The sequence below is a fragment of the Drosophila albomicans genome, chromosome 2R (assembly GCF_009650485.2).
Source record: "Drosophila albomicans strain 15112-1751.03 chromosome 2R, ASM965048v2, whole genome shotgun sequence".
NCBI classification, from domain to species: domain Eukaryota; kingdom Metazoa; phylum Arthropoda; class Insecta; order Diptera; family Drosophilidae; genus Drosophila; species Drosophila albomicans.
The window spans coordinates 34,171,776-34,189,853 of record NC_047631.2 but is presented as its reverse complement, the minus strand read 5'-3'; the positions used below and the strand labels follow the sequence as shown (position 1 = coordinate 34,189,853).

The window sequence follows — 18,078 nt, the reverse complement described above, 5'->3', positions numbered from 1 at the left end:
ATCATTGTTCCACTTTATTCATTTATTTTGCACTACAGTAGACACACACATTCATATTATAAATTAAAAGTTAGGACAGTATAATTTGGTAAAAATGTTGAGAATTTACATATATAAAAACGGTTGTATTTTTTTTTGTATCGCATCAACGGAAGAAAACCCATCTAGTACTTCTCACAACTACTGTTGTTGCCCGTGGAAGAGTTGTTCAGGAAACGATTGCGCTTGGCCTTGGCCATTTTGCAGGAATTAACGGAGGCAGCGAAGCGCAGCGATTTGACCGATTCCTGAAAGCAATCCTGAAATGGCGACACATTGATGAACATCAGCGTCTTCGAGTTTCCGCCCAGCGATGGCATCAGCAGATGCGTCAACTTCGAGTTGCGATACGGTATGTGATCCTGCTTCTGCAGCAGTGCCAAGATCACATTGGTCAGCTCGGAGAGTGAGCGATTAATGTTCTTCGTTTCGGTCATGCGCGTGCTTGTCTTGGGAGACTCTGAGCCAGCCAAGTCGACTAAATTGATGGAGCCCACACATTTCTCCTTTTTCTCCTCGTGCCAGCCAATTAGCTCAAGCTTGGTGACCGCATGCGAGCGAGAGGAACGCTCATTGCCAACTGTGGATGCGGTGGCGCGATTCATTTTTGCTGTATGCATCAATTGACGCAGATGATCGGGATCGTGGACAGTCTCTTTAGTTATGTTCGTCACGTAGATATCGTTCTTCACCGAGTCCTTGAGCATGCGGATTTCCATTTCCTTCTGCTCGTTGCTCAATAGATCGTACAGCACCTCATTGTAAATCTCCAAGAAGGTGGCCGTCAATTCGTATTCCCAGCCCAAGTTGCGGTAGTTCTTAATCGAGTCGAACAGCAGATCGACAGTGCGCGGAATGACACCCGCGTTGTCGGCGACGCCATCCATAGTGTAGGTCTTGCCGCTGCCCGTCTGGCCGTAGGCAAAGATGCAGATGTTGTAACCATCGAGGGCGGACTGAATCAAAGGTGCAACCATCTCAAAGATGTCCGTTTGATTAGAGTTGGGATGAAAGACTTGATCGAAGGTGAACACTTGTTGGCCTATCTTATTCTTAGCCAGACCATCGATGCTCTGCAGCTCCACTGTGGCCTCGTCATGATATGTCCAGCTGCAAACCATGCGATTCTCTTCCACATCAAGTGGCGGACGAACGCGGCAGAAGACGCGTATGTTGCCACGCAGATCCATAACGGTGTTGTGCAGGTCCTTGCGATCCATGTTGGACTGGAATAGCTGCTCCCTGCATATGGCCAGATCTGCAGCCAGCTGCTCATTGTTGCGTATGAGATCCTCGTTGCGGTCTCGCAGTTCCAAGACCTCTGTAGACAGCGCCTCATGTTCGGATTTAATTTGCTGCGAGGCAAATAAAACAAATAAATATGGAATTGATTTAAGTTATCTTCGCTGCCTACCTGGTGTGTGGTCTTCAGCTGATTAAGCTCATCCTTAGTGCGCCCCAAAGAGCTTGTGATTGTCTCAATCTTGCTGGTGTGCTGCTTCACCTGCCGCTGCAAGCACTCCTTGTCTGTCACTGTGTTCTTCAATGCCGTCTCAATCTCAATAAGTTTGTTTTGCGTTTCCTCGAGCTGCATCGGCAGTCCCTCCAGTTCACCCATTTCCTCCATTTGTTTGTCCATCTTGGCACGCAGCGCCTTGTGCTTCTCCAGCAGATCATGGAAACGCGCCTTGAAGTCGTACTTGGCTATATGTTTGGTTGCTCCTCCTGCTCCTGCTCCCGTTGCTGCTCCCACAACTGGTTTCCCCTTGCTAATCGCTTGCGCTGCTGCACGTACTCCTCGAGCAGCAGTGCCTGTCAGTGAGGAGGAAGAGGAACTGGAAGCAGCGGTAACTGGTCGCTTGGGTGGAACGGAACCGGATCGCGGCACGCGAGCCGCAGCGGATGCTGCAACGGGGCCTGGAGCTGGAGCTGTTGGTGCAGCTTTGCGAGTAAACTTTGTCGGTATCGTTGAGAGTGTTGGGGCGCCGGCACGCTTCAAGTTGAGACGCATTTCAGAGACGTCAGAGGCAGAGCGACTTCGTCGCAATTTGGAGCGATTCGGGATGCTGGGAAGTGGCTTTGAAGGCTCCGGCGAAGCGGCGCGAGCTGTAATTGTACAATTTGCTATAGCTTGAGTGAATTTACGCATATCTCACTTACCTCCGCGACGTGCCAATGCTTGCGGCAGATTCTGCAAGTTCCTGGTGAGTGGCGGCAATGTTTGGTTGCTGGCTCCAGTTGTTGCATTTAATATGCTGGAATTTGCCTTGATGCGATCTGTGGGTAAAATCGGCTTGATGGGCGGCATTGGCCGCTTTAATGCCGATGGTTTTGGCAAACGTGACTCCATTGCAGTTTCGTATTTTCCACTTTCTTCTGCAAAATTAGAAAAAACTACTAAACTTTTTATCTAAAACAAGCGACGCCAATTTTCCATTCGCGCCGTTAATTTGGATTGCAGGGATGCGTCTTCGAACGATATTGCCAGATCAATATAAAAATGGGAAAATAAAATGTTTTTTTTTTTTTTGGTTTTTTTCCAACACTTATTAAATTAAAATTAAACAGTGTCAGCTCAAACTTACAAAAATAAACTTAGCATGCCACATTGCTTCTAATTGTTTATATTCAATCACCTTACATCAATTTATTGTTTATAAATTATATTACACTTATTGGACAAACTAATAAATGTTAAACCAACCCAACATTATTTATCATGGTAATTAATAAAAAATTTCCAATGTGAATGGTTTAAATAACCAAATAGTGATATAGTTATCCAGACCCAAATCAATTTAACAACTACATTGCTGTTGTTTTTGAAAAACAGAAAATCGATTTTGATGTGCTCTGCATGACAACAATAGATTATCGCATTCGTTCGATTACTTCGACTATATCGATTACTTTCGATGCGATAACAAAATGTTCGCTATGGAAACATAGCAATTGTCAAAAGGAAATTAAAATTTGATTTGTGCAACAAGAAAAACGCTGACAGCGACCAGGCGACCAGCGACCGACCGAGAAAACTGCTTAAGCGATGGCGCTGCCTGAGCATGCCGAGCTCAAAGATTTGCAGTGCTTCGAGCTGCGTCCGCTTATTACCAATTTCAGCTGTAAGCTTTCCGCCGTCACAGTTACACCGTTTGATGAAAAGCAATTCCTGTGCCTGGTCAGCGAGGAAAATGAGATTGTGTTGCGCTACATTAGCCCCAGCGGTGGGGCGCAGGAGGTGCTCAAGATGATTTCGTGGTTTCGGCGCACCAATCGTGTCATCCATGACGTCTGCTTTGATCCTGCAGGCGTGTGGCTCTTGGTTCTGTGTAAGTATGTGTGTGCGAGTGATGGACAGTGGGTGGGGGAGAGGTTTGGCCACTTCGTAGTAAAGCCTAAAATTACTTTGTTGCTGGTGGGTGGTGGAAGGGGGAATGTGGCCAAGTGCTTGCGTGAGTGTTTGAGTGTGTGCGATTTACATTATTGATTTTCTTTGGCGCATTTTGTTTTGATTTGCTGCTTCTTCAGCTCGGCATGGGGAAATCTATTAAAGTGTTACTGAACCCAGCCCATGATTGACTCTATTGCATCAACAGGTTTCGACAATACTCTGCACATTGTGCCCGCTTTATCTCTGGTCGACAAGTCGCACAATCTGGACACATGTTCGTTGTATAGCACCAGCCAGGTGACATCCTACATCATCCCTTTTGTGGGTCCTCATGAATGTCCTAACTCCAAGAAGTGCCCCAACCATTCCACGGCTCTTGAAGAGCAGCAACAACAGCAGCAGCAGCAGGTGGATGAATTGGTGGAGCAGCTGCAGCATGTGGGGCTAGATAAAGAAGCTGTTGAGAATATGGAGGAGGAGCCCTTGGGTCACGAGTTGCCTGAACATATGCTGGCCAATCCCCAGCCAGCAGCTGCAGTGGCAGCTCCAGAAGGCGGAGCAGGTGCGGAACAATCTGTCCAGCATAAAGCACAGCCCTTTGATGCCACGGGTAACAGCCAAGTGATGGCCACCTCATTCATGGCCTCCAAGACCTGTCCTTATCCGCTCTCTGTGGTTTGGTGGAAGACTTCCAGCGGATTGAATCGTGCCATCATAGGGTACTCGGATGGCTCCATCTGTTTTGTGGGTCTTAGCCCCAATTGTCCAATGATTGCCAGCACATCCATCCAAAATGGTTCAGTGGTGCGCTTGACCATTTGCAAGGACAGTTCAACGTTTGATGGCGTCATGTTGCTGGTAAGTTGTCTCTATTCTCTCTCACTTCAATCTATTCATTCAGCTTTTCTCTTCAGATTACTTCATCGCTGAAGGAGCAATTTAAACTCTTGCTCGAACAGAAGGCTATTAAGTACGTGTATCCTGGCGACAGCTCGCCCACAACACGTGAAGGTGCCTGGCAAATTGTCATGGCCGTGCACTCGAGGCATCAGAATGCTTCGGGCAACGATGCGCGTCAGAGCAACAGCTCTGATCCAGCTTCCGACAGCAGTCAACTGGAAGAGGATGTTTTTGCGCCTCCTGCCAGCGCAGATGAAGTGGCGCCCAACACACAAACAGCGCCGCCACCTACTGCGGCTACGGCAACGGCTCCTGCTGCTTCCGTTGCCTCTGCGCCCTGTGAGTCCAGTACTTGCTTGCCACCAACGCCGCCTCCTGCGCCGCCTTCGTACAGCGAAAGCAACGCGATACGTTATCAACAGCAGCTGACCGGTAATAGTTTCGATGGCATTCTGCCAGCCACGAGGGCGCGGCTTGCTTCGCTCAAAAGTCTTGGCTCCAAAAAGCTACAGGCCATCAAGATGCGTCTGTCAGATCAGCGGCAGAAGATTGATGAATGTGCGTAAATCAGATATATATAAACTATGTTACTAAAATATACATTTATTGCAGTTATGCCCGAGTCAAATGCCGGAACGTTGGCCATCATGGACTCGCCATCGGTGACGCCAGAACCATTGGGAAACACTCAGGGCTCCTTCTACAACATTCAGAACCTGCGCAGCACGTATTTGTTGAGTGCGCTGCACAGCAACAGTTGCAGCCTGACGGTGCACAGCATCGACATCAATTTGAAGCCATTGTTTCTGTATAAGATTCCCAAGCACTGTGTGGACATACTCATTAGCTCTAACATATTGTATGGTGTGCAATACGTAGACTTGCACAACAACAACGATTCGGCCAGCTCGACAGCTGCCTGTTCTCTTGAGGAACCCGTCGTGGCTAACACCGAGAAGGAGAGTCTGGATGCGGACACCGAGAAGCTGGAGCAGATTGAGCAGGGCACCAGCACCAACAAAAGCGACGAGACAAGCGCAACAACGACGAGTGCATCGAGCATCGATCAAAGCGAAATGCCCACCAACGCCATCAATGCGGTCAGCGTCATCAGCAGCGCGATGGCTTCACTGCATACCACCGACGATGATGTAAATATATATATACTTATATATATATACTTTATATATATTTTTTACATATAGTCCAACACTAAATGAATCTTACTTACAGCGCTTCAATCACCAAGCGCAGCTGGCGCTCTTTCGCTTTGAGCAGGAGACTGTGCTGCATCTTTATCAGATGGCACAGTTTCGCAACGAGAGCAATCCTGTTGAGACGCTATCGAAGGATGAGCGAGCAAAGGCATTCGAGATCAAGGATATTCATACGCCCATGGACTATGTGCAGTTCTACGAGTCTGCGGATGTGAACAATGAGTTCTCGCTGCGACAAATGGAGATTATGCAGGGCGAGTTTCCCAAGATCAACTATGATCCCTGCTATGTTATAACCAATAAGAATGTCTACGCCATTCAACTCAAGTACGACCTTGATTTAATCGCTTACTTCTCCCTGCTTATACTGAATTGTTTTCTTTACAGAAAGGAACCATTTGAACTCTTCCTGGATGCGGCGCTGGTAAGCTCATGGAATCAGTGCCGAGAGTTTTGCAACACCTTCGATCTGTCGTTCGAGCATTGCATTGAGTTTGCCGGCGATTACTTGCTGCGCCGCAAGAAGATCACTCAGGCCTTGATCACGTACAATGTGGCGAGAGTGAAACCAATTAGAACTGCTCTCAAGCTGGCCATGTATGGACATACCTACGCATTGATGCAGTTGAGTGCCATGGCCCTGAAATCGTCGTATTTGCTGCGCTCTCGCCACCTGTGTCATCCGCTGCTGAAGAGCATGCTGTCGGATGTCACCTATCGCCACTCTGAAGATGTGCGCAGCATTCTACCGTTGAGTGTGAAGGATGAGGACACGGTGGTCAACAGCGGCATATCCTGCAGCGACTATCACTATGGCGTCGACGAATCAATCAGTGCGCTGCAAATGTCGCCTTCGTCGCAGTTTCATTTGGCCAATTTGTTGTTAATTACGCTGGCCGAGAAGGCTGTCAATGACAAGAACTATTTGCCTCTCTGGTAAGTGGAATATACTTCGCATTTGGCTTCTTATTAATTCGATTGTATTTGCAGGAACTTCTTGGTGAGCAACAGTAAATACCATACCAACATGACGAGCATTGTCCTCTGCCAGAGCGGACTCTTTTCCTCCGCCATCATATTGGCCAAGGTGCGTGGAGTTTGCCTGGACACGTTCAATGCCTTGGTCAGCGTTGTGGGCCAGGAGTTCGGCTGGTACAATGAGCTCAACGTCTGTCTGTACAATCTTAGCCAAAACATTTTTATGGAGACTATCACATACTTGCCGCTTGTGTCCATGGACTACTTTACTTTCATACAAGATAAATTAGAGCACATTCGACCCTGTGTGCTGCAGGTAAACCTCTATTATTTCTTTGATATATTTAGAGTAACTAGCAACGTTTTCGTTTTACTTTCAGCGTCTGTCTGCGCAGCTTAATCCCTTTGCAGCTGCACTGCGTCCCATTGTATCATACAGCTGCAGTTCCTCGAGCAACAATGACAATAATGCGCATCTCTTTGAGTTCTGCAAATGCCTGATCGAAACCTATCTGGCCGTGCTTATTCACATGGAGTCGCAGCGCGTCAAGTACGACTCCATTGTGAACGCTTTGTCCAACTTTCGCATCAACTATGAGGACAATCAGGCAAGTCTAGCAATAATAGTTAAACAAACAGATTACTAAAGTAATTTCTATTGCAGTTTGCCATTGCAACGTCGCGGTTCAAGCCAATCTCGGCTGGTTGCGCCTACTGCGCCTGCGTTGTTGATGGTGTCGCCTACTTCTGGGGATCCAGCGGAGTGCCCTGCTGCTTTAGCGCGCAGAAGTCAACGGGTAAGCTGCCTATGATTACTGCATCTGCATCTGCAGGGAAATAACTCTCTTGGTGCATTCTGTAGAACCGCCGGAGCCTGCACATGCTGTTAAGACATTAGAGCTGCTCTCGCAACTCAACTTGGAAGTACATGCGCTCAAGTGTGGACGACAACATACCCTCATATTGACCAACAATGGCGTATGTGTCTAGTGTGACATTTAATTACCGGATATTGTTAATTTGAATATCTTTCATTAGCTGTATGCCATGGGCAACAACAGCCTCTGCCAGCTGGGCATTGGCCAGCACATGCAAATGGCGCTGCAGCCGATGTTGGTCACAGGCTTGGATGGCATGAACATCACCTTGCTGGAGGCAGGACAATATCACAATGCAGCCGTTGTTGATGGTAAACTCTATATGTGGGGGTGAGTATCTTATTTAACATTGTTTTATTCTTTATTGTTAACGTATTTGTATTCTTTTAGCTGGGGCATCTATGGCCAGCTGGGCAATGGCAGCTGCGAGAACATTGCAACACCAAAACTAGTCAGTTTCTTCAAGTACAAGGTGCGCTCTTGTGAATCTCTTTAACTGATCTTCAACAATATTAATTGTTTCTTTCATTTCTCGCACAGAAAGTCTTGCAAGTTTCACTGGGACATGCGCACAGTTTGGTGCTGTGTCAGACAATCCACAATAATTACTCAGAGGCTAATCGCTGTGACAACGAGCTCTTTGTGTTCGGCTCCAATCATTTTGGCCAGCTGGGCATTGGCAGCACGGAGCAGTCGGAGACTAAGACGAGTCTGCCACTCCGCCTCAACCTGGGCAACAACTGCAGCTTAAGACTGATACATACGAAATTTTTTACAAATGTAAGTGGAGGCAGAATTCTTTGGATGTTACAACTGATCAATTGTGTTTGCAGTTAGCTGTAGATGAGGAGGAACGCATGTACACATGGGGCAGCTCGCCACAGGCGCTGCGTCTGGCTAATCAAATAAAGCGTCGTGCCAACGCCAAGCAAAAGTTGGAGGAGAATCATCAGCGCGAGATGCTGAGCAAGCGGCTTGAGGAAACCCTCGTTCCAGCCAGCAATAGCAATAGTGCTTTAGTGGAACCGACTACATCCTACGCTGCGGTGGTCAATGGTGCAATTCCTAAGGCCCGAGAAGAAACCAAAGAGTCCAGAGAGAATGAGGCTATAGCATCGAATGCGACTGAGACTATTGGCTCAAAGTTGACTGCGTCCACAGAGGCAGAGTCGAGCACTGCGGCGCCAACGACTGTTCCTGTAGCTGCAGCTCCGCAGGTCACTGAGCCAGATCCAACGGAGCACATGACGCCACATCTAGTGGACACTAGCGAAGTGGCTGGTCAAATACTTCAGGTTGCTGTCGCATTTCAGATGGTCTTAAGATTCTGTCTAACGAATGTATTTCTTTCCATTTTAGATCTCCAGCGGACTGTTTCACTTTGCTCTTATATCGTCGACGTGTACGCTGTATACTTGGGGCAAGAATCTCGAGCATCAGCTAGGCACTGAGGATAAAGATCGACGCGCCGTCCTAAAGCCATCGCCCATCGACAGCATTGAGAGGCCGATGTACGTGGATTGTGGAGCGGACTTCACGCTAGTCATGACCACGGATCACATCGTGAAGGCCTTCGGTGGCAATTCGAATGGACAGTGTGGACGCGACTTGGGCGCCAGTTTGGATCGCATGCGTCAGCGTGTGGTCTGTCTGCCAACCACCAAGCGTCTAATGCGATTCGAGAGCCAGTGTGTTGAGGCGCCAGTGGAGATTAATTTGCCACGTCCACGCATCCGTCTTGATCAGGAACCAGTGCGTTACTTAAAGGTGATTCCGCCGTATCAGCCACACTTTCTGCAGCAGGCGAACATCAACTTTGAGCACCGCAATTCCATGGCCACGCTCAATAACTACAAGTCGAGCACGGAGCAAGCTGGCACAGGCCAGGACTCTGATGATTTGCTCAGCAGTCTGGAGAATCTAAGCCACAACGATGCCAGCTATTCGTTCAATGCAGCACACATGGCGAACGATGCCAACAGCTCGTTGGATCTCGACTACTCGCCGGAGGAGCAAAGCTATCTACCCTTGCCAAACCAGCCAACGACTGCGGCAGGCATGACGTGCAATAAGGCTGCGCTACTTGGACATGGCATCGATGATGTTAGCACCTGTACGCCCAGCACGGAGGATGGCGGAGAGGGAGCCGGAGCATTGCAGCCGCTGCGGCATTATATACACTACTGCCTGTATGCCTTCCACGGCCTGTACAACCCAGATAAAATGGGCGAATGCTCGCGTGCGCAACGCAACGAGTATCGCATTCGGATCTGCATGCTCAACTTTCGGTTCGTGGAGGCGTTCCAACTCTGTTTGCACAGCTGCGACAGCGGCCAGCGCACACTTAAGCTCTTCGAGTACTTCAGCAAGGACACGGGCTATGTGCCGCTGCATCGCTCGGATCTCAAGCATCTCATCTATCACATGTGCGTGCACTTTCTGGAGCGCAAGTTCGACATGCTCGAGTGTGAGCGATACTTCATGGGCGATCTCGACTACTATTGGCTGGAGCTGGCGTATGTGTTTTACTTCAACAACAACAACTCGGCACTTGAGCAGAATCTCAACCAGAAGTTCAAGCAGCTGATTGCCGCAACCGATAGCAATCAATCTACGTCGTCAAGGAACGAGAATGTGCTGCAGGACACCGATGCCATTTTTGATAGCTTCACGGTGAAGTTCAAGACGATCCTCTGCCAGCGTCTGCTCAGCTATTGTGATGCCGATGCGAATAATGCCAGCAATTAGCATTGGCGGATAAATTGGCGTCGTCGCCGAGGGAGAAGGTCGAGGGAGTTGTGGTTCTTGCTTTGAATTTTCCTAATTAATCCAAAAGTATTCTCGTGTCTCTTTTAATTCACTTGCGCTTAAGTTAAAAGTTTGTGTTTATCCTTCTCCTTAATTGTTTATATTCTCGTTTCCTTGGAAGATTTTAAAAGATTTGTTGTGAGTTCTAGCAGATCCCCAGATACCGATCCACAAATAGACCAAAGAAAGATCAATATTGGCGTCATTTTTCACACACACACCCATATAATACATATGCATAAGTAAATAATACATATTATGATTATTATACCATTAATCTATTATCTATTACCCGCCCACACACACACACATACACACATGTTTATACTTAATTACATAATTGTTGTTTGCGGTTCTCTGCGCATATTTATATAAATAGCTTTTATAGCGATGTTATTTAAGATAAATATTTAAGGCAAACAAATTGTTTAAAGAATTTAATTTTGTAGTGCTTTGTTTGCTATTGGCTTTAATTATTCGAAACGCTTTTTGTTCACTCAATAAAAATAAACAAACAAATAACAAAAACACTATACAATAAATACACCACAAGGACGGACCGATCCTGACTTGGGATGGAGGGATAATCTGATAACAGAGTCAACACCATTTTTTAAATTGATATTCGAATTGTGATTTGCAATTATTTAATATATACAAAGTTTTCATTTAAATAGAGTTATATGATTAACAAAAAATTCATAAAAAATACATTTATACAAAATTGATTGTGCTTCCTAAAGTTTTAGTTTAATATTGTCCGTTGTCCAGCGCTTGCTTTGCAGTGACTTCAGTGCGTTCTCACAGTAAAACTGCTCCTCGGATCTCTCGGGCAGCGACTCCCTGAGCTGCTGCAGCTCCTGTTGCTGCTTCAAGCTAACCATGGCATCAATCACCGCCTTGATGCACTTCACTCGCTGCGCCAGCGCCAACTTCTCGCTGCTGTTGCTCATCTTGGAGAGGAACAGCTGCAGCACCGTGGCAGGTGCTTGCAGCTCAAAGAGGCGCTGCACGGCCAGCGCCAAATCGAAGCTGATGTGGAACTGCCGAGACTTAAGTGGATGCCAAGTGGACACACGCTCAAAGATGCACTCCAAGTCCGCATAAGCTTGCGCCTGTGCTCGCTCATTCAAAGCCGTCCACTCGTATTGCGCTGGCGAGATCTCTTGATCGGCAGCAAAACGTTGTGGCGAGGTCACTTTCAGCATGTCCTGATCTTTCCAGTTCTTGTTCTGCGCACAGCACACGTAGAGCAGCTCAATGGGAGTGGCATGCTCACCAAACTGATGCGTTAAGCCTTCCTTTTCCTGAAGCAACTGCAGCTTGAGCGCGGCATGAAAGACTTGCTCGTAGAGCGGAATAACGCCCACTCCGGCCTTGGCATAGGCATCGATGAGACGTTGCAGCTGCTGCTTGCGTGCTGCGATGCCAGAGCAGGCCATGGCAGCTTGGAACTGCTGGAGAGCTGCTTCCTGGTGGCGGCCAAATCGTTGCAGCGTCTCAATGTAGCTGCTTAGGTCTCCACTTTGACGCAGATAGCTGAGATAATGTTCCAGCGCCTTGGGCCGCTGCTCCAGTATGCCATGGAATTGAGTGGTGTTCAGTGTGCGCTTGAGGAAGAGCAGCACACCAATCACGGCATCGCCACCGTTAGCCAGGGCCTTGTCCAGAAGCTGTTGTTTTTCCAGCAGTGACTTGAACATTTCCAATGGCGCCACTTTGCCGTGAAGTAGCTTCTGGGTGGTCGCCTCCAGATTGGGACTGTAGAGCGTGCTCTGTATTTGACGACGGAGCAGCTTGAGCTCTTCCTCGGGAGTTACGCCTTTGGGCATGACGTGATCATCCAAGGTTTGTTCCTGCAGTACTAACTGAAGCGCCTCATCACTTAGTATCGCCTTAATCGAGAGATGGTTGAGGGTTCCCAGCGCCGCGCTGTTGTCGAAACTGGCCTCAGAAATAGTGTCATCGTTGAAGATTGCATTATTTTCGTGTTTCGTGCTCAGCTTCGTGTGTCCCGCAGATGCTCTTGCTGCACCATGGCCATCGGCAACATCTATGTCATCGTCGTCATCGTCGAAGCTAAAGGCTGCCCTCGAGGAGCGATTCCAATAGTGTTCGCTAGCAGAAAAGGTAAGTTTACAATCTAATTTTGGTTATAACACTGTTTATCTTACTCTGCATTATCAAATTGTGAGTCCATTGGATTGCACTATCGATGCATTGAAGCTTTTGACAATAATAAACAATGCAAAGTCGATAAAATATACCAAAACAGAAAAATATCGATAGCTGTCAGCTGGCTACACTTCAACAGATATTCCGATAAATTTGCACAACGCGTGAACAGAAAACGGGCGTCATTTTAAAAAGTGCGTTTTATACAAAAATCTAGTCGCCTCTGATTTGTTTTATATTTCATTTTGAGTGCCTTCCTCCCAGTGGTTAAAATTTCTTTAAAACCAGCGTAAAAATGCAAGATCAAACAAAAAATTTAACGGTACTTTTGGTCATACGCAGAGAGAGTGAGTGTATCAAGCCTCCAAAGACAACGAACAATCGTTGAGGTAAGTATTGTTTTATGTTTCTATTCGAGAGCGTTCCTCTCAGTGCTTAATATGTATTTCGTTAAAACCAGCGTAAAAATTCGCGAACCAAAAAAATTAACGGTACTTTTGACCATTCGCGCATAGTGAGTGTGAGTGTTTGATCACACTTAAAAATACCGAAAAAACGTTGTGGTAAGTGTTGGTATTTTAAAATGTATCCTTTCTATGAACAACACAAAACAGCTGAGCTCACTATGATTAACCAGGGCTGCTACATGTATGTAATACATTATGCGCGGGCGCAAATTCAATTTGAAATTGTTGAATTCAGAAGCGTGGATATTACCAATAAGTTTAAATAAGTTAGCTCGATTTCTATGTCGAATTAAATCATTACACATTATTCGGAATGTCTCGTATTAACACATTGTTCCATTGATAAACAAATGATACACATACAGAAGCAAACTTAAATATTAAAATTCTATTGTTTTTGCCTGTCATCTGTTTATTGCCGTTGCTTTTGCATATCATGCCAGTGCTCTAATCATCCATGCTCACCTATACATATGCGTTATCACATACACACCCACACTAATGGCAAAAAGCCTCTCTTAAAGGTTACGTTGATAGCCGCAGGGCAGATTAGAAATCTAAAGTGGTTTCGTCTGTCGCAGAGTGAAGATGTACCTCCATCCGCTGCTGTTATTACTAACAGTGCTTGTGCCCACTGCTTGGGCTGCTAATTTCTGCACCAAGTCCAGCCAATGTGCATTGGGAGTGGATTCCTCGTCAACTTCAGCAACAACAAATGTTCCAGTGCAAGCGCGTTACGATTACACCCGTATCTATAATGTAGAGCTGGCCACAGCTGAACAAGTGAAGCTATTCCAATCACTGGAAGCCGCAAGCGACTCGTGCAGCTTTATGGGACATGCGCGCGCTCCTGGACAGAAGCTAACTATAATGGTGGCTGGACAGAAGGTGGCTGACTTCGATGATCTGCTGCATAGCTACAACGTGAGCCACCGTATCCTAAACTATAACTTTCAGGAGCTGATAGATGCTAGCTATGCTGAGGTTGCTCCCAATAACACGCCTGCTGCAGAGTTCGATTGGAAGCGTTTCTTCCAGCTGGAAAGCATTTATGGTTGGCTAGAAAAGCAGGCTCAAGATCACCCGGGAGTGGTTACGGTATTGGATTTGGGATCAAGCACTCAAGGACTGCCCATAAAGGGAGTGCGCATAGCCTTTGGTTTGGAAAACGTCACCAGTGTGTTCGTCGAGAGCGGCATCCATGCCCGCGAATGGATTGCTCCTGCGACGGCCACCTACTTCATCGATCAGTTGCTCCACGCCACTGATCCTGCAGTGAAATCCTTGGCACGCTCTCACAATTGGTTTATCTTTCCCGCGGTGAATCCAGATGGGTATCAATACACTTTCAATGGGGATCGCATGTGGCGCAAGAATCGCAATCTCTTTGGCATCTGTCGTGGTGTGGACTTAAATCGTAACTTTCCATTGAGCTGGAACAGCACAGGAGCCAGTGGCAACCCCTGTCATTATGATTTCTCAGGTCCATCGGCCGCCAGTGAAGTGGAAACCCAACGCATAATTCAATTTCTCGAGGCACGAGCTGAGTCAGATCGCGTTCGCACTTATCTGGCACTCCATAGTTACTCCCAACTGATCATGTTTCCCTATGGTCATTCGGCGGAACGTGTGGAGAACTATTCGGATCTCAAGGAGATTGGTCAGAAGGCATCGGATCGCATTAAGGAGATAAGTGGACGCGTCTACAAGAGTGGCAGCATCTATGAGACCATCTATCCCTCGAGTGGAGGCTCCAAGGACTGGGCGCATGGACAGCTAAAGATACCCATTACCTTCACCTTTGAGCTTCGCGGACCTCCGGAGAGCGAAGAGCTGTTTATCTTGTCGGCCAAGGAAATAGAACCAACTGCTCGAGAGGCCTTTGCAGCGGTTCAGACAATTCTCGACGAGGCTGCCAAGCGTGGATATTATCAATAAATTACAACAGAGCCTTTAATAATGATTGCAGATACATGAATTATGCGGGGAATTATCCCTCGTAAGAGGAAATAAGCGGCGTGGTGGTGTCCACCATGACAAGCACGCTGTGGGCTAGGGGAAAGATATCCGTCACCTGGACATAGTAGCCACGTTCGCATTGATCCTTGGAGGAGTACAAACTGTAGGAAGAATTGTGAATAATAGTTGAAGACAAGGTAAATTCGATAGGGATACTTACGCCAAAATGTCGATGGGCTCTGTAATCAGCTCGGACTTGTAGACGGAGGCCAAGAAGTTGGTGAAGGCAGCCGTGTTGTTGCCCAGTTCCAGCTCCGCATTCGGTGTGCAGACCTCAAGCCCTAGACCGCTGTTGCTAGACCCGATCTCGGGCAGTCCATTGCGAGTGCCCCACACCGTGATGATATTGTCCTCGGAGGCTACAATGGTGCACTGATCATTGCAGTTGGCATTCTGTGAATGAAGAGCGACATTTCTAGTCGGGGATTATTGATTAAATTGTTAGACAACCAACCACAATATAGCGCGCACGCATGGATTCCACGAGAGTCGGCTGCTCCACGGCATTGCAGTGCCGTATGCCACGCTGACCTTCCTTATTTCTGCCCATGGTGTAGACGTAACCTCCCTCGACGAGAAACACAGAGTGGCTGGACGAGAAACTGGCTTTCAGTACCTTGTGGGGCAGTTGAATCTTTTTCTGTTGACAGAGCAGTTTGGTTAGAAAACGCGATCCAAGTTTATAAGCTGCAGTCACGACTTACGAATGCTGTGATCTTAGCGGGACGGCTGAAACCCAGCTTGTTGTAGTTGTTGTTACCACAGGCGTGCAGTTCCCCATTAGTAAAAAGCACAGCAGAAGTGTCCGGCCCGCAGTAGATCCTTAAGGGCTTGCTCTTCACATGGGACAGCAGCACCTTCTGCGGGTGCTTTAGCTGTTGCTGATAGTTACCCAGACCGAGAGCACCATGAATACTGGTGCCCCAGACATAGACGGCGCCCTCGCGGCTCAGAGCGATGACATGATGTAGTCCAGCGGCAATCTGTTCAATGCGGACATCAGCCAACTTGGCCACCAACTTGGGACTGTAGTAGTTCTTCTGCTCCTCGTGGCCCAAGGCATAATGCATGTTACTGCCGCAGCTCAGCAGATTGCCCGACTGCGTGAGGAAAACAGTGAAGCCTTCGCCAGCACATGCGCTAACCAGATGATAGTTCCGCACACTCTGCACCAATCCCGGATAGTGCTTCCAGGTTTCCAGTGAGGTTAGGCCCAGCTGGCCGTGGATTCCTTCGCCCCAGGCGTAAGCGGATCCATCATCGTTGATGACTACAAAGTGAGACTCGCTCATGGTGACGCAGACGATGACTGCCTTAGGCGGCAGCTGAATCGGACTCATGCTGAAGCTGTTGCCAAAGGACTTAAGCTGGTAGAGCACAGAACTGTGCGGGAGAGAAGCTGATATATAATACGATTGAAAAGTGCGAATAAAAAACTTACCGCTTCTCAATGATCTCATTGGGTGCCACAGTCTCAGCGCTCATCAGTTTCCTGGTCTCGGTTTGGGCTGTGGGCAGCTCCATGGCCAAATTACTACAGCTAGTGAAGAGCGAGGTGGGAGCCGAGAGCAGACTGGCATTGCCACCGAGACCGTCCTCATATGAATAGCTGAGGAGGAGGTAATTAAGCAACATCTTGGTGATCGAAGCCACGGGCTTACCCCTTGTTTTTGCCTAGACTGCGAAAGATCAGCGGTATCCAATACACCAGCACCTCAGACGCCGTAGGACGTCGAGAGGCTTCCACCTGAAGCAGATTGGCCATTAGGCTGCGCAGACCCGAGGTGTAGCCATTAGGCACCGGGGTGTAGGAACCGGCCATGATCTTGGTAACCAGCTCGGATAGATTGGAGGCGGCAAAGGTCTTCTTAAGACAGCACAACTCACCCAGAATGCATCCCAATGCCCAGATGTCGCTCTTGTTGTCGTACTCCTTGCCCTCACACTGCAACCAAGACAATCCTGTAGAGAGTAGATCTCAACAATGAGATCCTTCCACTTACCATTTCGGGACTGAAGTAGTAAGGCGTACCCAACACAGTCTGTGCATGTATCTTGGTGTTCATGATCTTGGAGATGCCAAAGTCACCGATCTTGACGATGCCACGCTTGTTGAGGAAAACATTGGCCGTTTTAAGATCACTGAGGAATGGAAGCTCAGTTAGGGTGACTCTAAACTTATTCTTCAACTAACTTTGATACTTCTTTTGGAAGAAATCAAATAACGTTGTAAACTTTGTACAAAGTAGTCATTGTAGTTGAACCCCAACGGACTCCTTACCGATGCAGTATGTTCTCCGAGTGCATGTAGTTGATGGCGCTGGAGATCTGCTCAAATACAGCAATGATGTAGCGCTCTGGGAAGTGTTGCTTTCCCTGACGCTCAGCAATTATGTGAGCCAAGGTGCCACCATCGGCGTACTCCATTTCAATGAGCAACGTGTTGTCTTTGATGAAGCTGCCCAGATAGCTGACAATGTTGGGATGATGTAGCTTCGAGAAGACCTCCACCTCGTTCATGGCCAGATCGCGACCCGGGGGCGATAATTCACTCAGATTGATCTGTTTGAACACGATGTGATGGCCATCGAACTTGCGTCTGTAGAGAATGGCAATGCCAAAGGAGCCCTGACCTACGACGCGCACCTTCTCATAGTTGGCCAACTCCGTGCCGGCTATGTTGAGCGCTTCTTTGGGCACAGACAGCTGCTGAAGCTCTGACTGTTGCTCCGGCGACTGCGGCGACAAATGGCTGCTAGACATGGCCTCTGCAAGAGATGTGCTCGGTGCAGCTGCCGTAGTTTGTCCGTCTGTTATGGTGAACACTGAGGGCAGTACCCGAGTAGCTAGCTTGCGAGCGCCGCACTTTTTTTGAGCCCCAGCCAGAGGCAGCTGGAGTGAGGTGGTGGTCAGCGTAGTGGTGTCTGTTATGCGACCATTGAAGATGGGCAAGGAGTTGGCCTTGTTGCGGAACTGCTTCATGACCGCCACCAAAAATCGAACTGCAGCTAAACTATCTATTTTGGTCGTCGCATTGGAGGAGTCATCGTTGTGGTCAGCGGTGGTTGCTAGGCAGCTAATTGACAGCTAGTTGCCAGTTTGATTGGCAGCCGTTTGAATAACATTTCGAGAGATAATGGTAATTACTTGTTCTATAATTGATCAGCCGGAAGTGAAGTGCAACCCAGTCGGAGTACTTTAAAAGT

General features: G+C 47.7%; 5 protein-coding genes across 5 annotated transcripts; 2 read left to right on the top strand and 3 right to left on the bottom strand.

The window, feature by feature from the left end:
* Positions 1-18: 18 nt before the first annotated feature.
* Positions 19-2,549, bottom strand: LOC117573581 (protein claret segregational). Its single transcript, XM_034256868.2, has 3 exons — positions 2,200-2,549; positions 1,454-2,145; positions 19-1,394 (listed from the first exon to the last, which is right to left on the bottom strand). The coding sequence occupies exons 1-3, from the start codon at positions 2,387-2,389 to the stop codon at positions 165-167; spliced, it is 2,112 nt and encodes a 703-aa protein (XP_034112759.1). The 5' UTR covers positions 2,390-2,549; the 3' UTR covers positions 19-164.
* A 180-nt stretch (positions 2,550-2,729) lies between these two features.
* Positions 2,730-10,800, top strand: LOC117573896 (uncharacterized). The gene is made up of 15 exons (XM_034257404.2): positions 2,730-3,368; positions 3,636-4,288; positions 4,345-4,888; positions 4,943-5,481; positions 5,564-5,874; positions 5,935-6,483; positions 6,538-6,841; positions 6,906-7,133; positions 7,190-7,322; positions 7,388-7,503; positions 7,564-7,733; positions 7,794-7,875; positions 7,944-8,183; positions 8,237-8,698; positions 8,763-10,800. The coding sequence occupies exons 1-15, from the start codon at positions 3,086-3,088 to the stop codon at positions 10,149-10,151; spliced, it is 6,003 nt and encodes a 2,000-aa protein (XP_034113295.1). The 5' UTR covers positions 2,730-3,085; the 3' UTR covers positions 10,152-10,800.
* A 52-nt stretch (positions 10,801-10,852) lies between these two features.
* LOC117573901 (vacuolar protein sorting-associated protein 16B) lies at positions 10,853-12,540 on the bottom strand. The gene is made up of 2 exons (XM_034257409.2): positions 12,386-12,540; positions 10,853-12,329 (listed from the first exon to the last, which is right to left on the bottom strand). Exons 1-2 carry the CDS (start codon positions 12,409-12,411, stop codon positions 10,949-10,951), a joined length of 1,407 nt encoding a protein of 468 aa, XP_034113300.1. The 5' UTR covers positions 12,412-12,540; the 3' UTR covers positions 10,853-10,948.
* A 798-nt stretch (positions 12,541-13,338) lies between these two features.
* LOC117573902 (zinc carboxypeptidase) lies at positions 13,339-14,813 on the top strand. Its single transcript, XM_034257410.1, has one exon. The coding sequence runs from the start codon at positions 13,442-13,444 to the stop codon at positions 14,789-14,791; it is 1,350 nt and encodes a 449-aa protein (XP_034113301.1). The 5' UTR covers positions 13,339-13,441; the 3' UTR covers positions 14,792-14,813.
* An 18-nt stretch (positions 14,814-14,831) lies between these two features.
* LOC117573898 (serine/threonine-protein kinase Nek8) lies at positions 14,832-17,898 on the bottom strand. The gene is given in 8 exon segments (XM_034257406.2): positions 14,832-14,973; positions 15,033-15,265; positions 15,327-15,512; positions 15,577-16,255; positions 16,314-16,481; positions 16,534-16,817; positions 16,876-17,014; positions 17,154-17,898. Coding segments are annotated over 8 exon segments (2,532 nt in total). The 5' UTR covers positions 17,855-17,898.
* Positions 17,899-18,078: the final 180 nt, after the last annotated feature.

What these genes read in the sequence shown, in the direction of transcription:
- LOC117573896 (XM_034257404.2), top strand. Translation starts at nt 3,086, where the DNA reads ATGGCGCTGCCTGAGCATGCCGAGCTCAAAGATTTGCAGTGCTTCGAG. An exon ending in AAGAACTATTTGCCTCTCTG is followed by an intron (nt 6,484 to 6,537) that starts GTAAGTGGAATA and finishes TTGTATTTGCAG; the next exon opens with GAACTTCTTGGTGAGCAACA. An exon ending in TAGCGCGCAGAAGTCAACGG is followed by an intron (nt 7,323 to 7,387) that starts GTAAGCTGCCTA and finishes TGCATTCTGTAG; the next exon opens with AACCGCCGGAGCCTGCACAT.
- LOC117573581 (XM_034256868.2), bottom strand. Translation starts at nt 2,389, where the DNA reads ATGGAGTCACGTTTGCCAAAACCATCGGCATTAAAGCGGCCAATGCCG. An exon ending in AGCATTGGCACGTCGCGGAG is followed by an intron (nt 2,146 to 2,199) that starts GTAAGTGAGATA and finishes GTACAATTACAG; the next exon opens with CTCGCGCCGCTTCGCCGGAG. An exon ending in AGCTGAAGACCACACACCAG is followed by an intron (nt 1,395 to 1,453) that starts GTAGGCAGCGAA and finishes TTTGCCTCGCAG; the next exon opens with CAAATTAAATCCGAACATGA.
- LOC117573901 (XM_034257409.2), bottom strand. Translation starts at nt 12,411, where the DNA reads ATGGACTCACAATTTGATAATGCAGA. An exon ending in TCACAATTTGATAATGCAGA is followed by an intron (nt 12,330 to 12,385) that starts GTAAGATAAACA and finishes CTTTTCTGCTAG; the next exon opens with CGAACACTATTGGAATCGCT.
- LOC117573902 (XM_034257410.1), top strand. Translation starts at nt 13,442, where the DNA reads ATGTACCTCCATCCGCTGCTGTTATTACTAACAGTGCTTGTGCCCACT.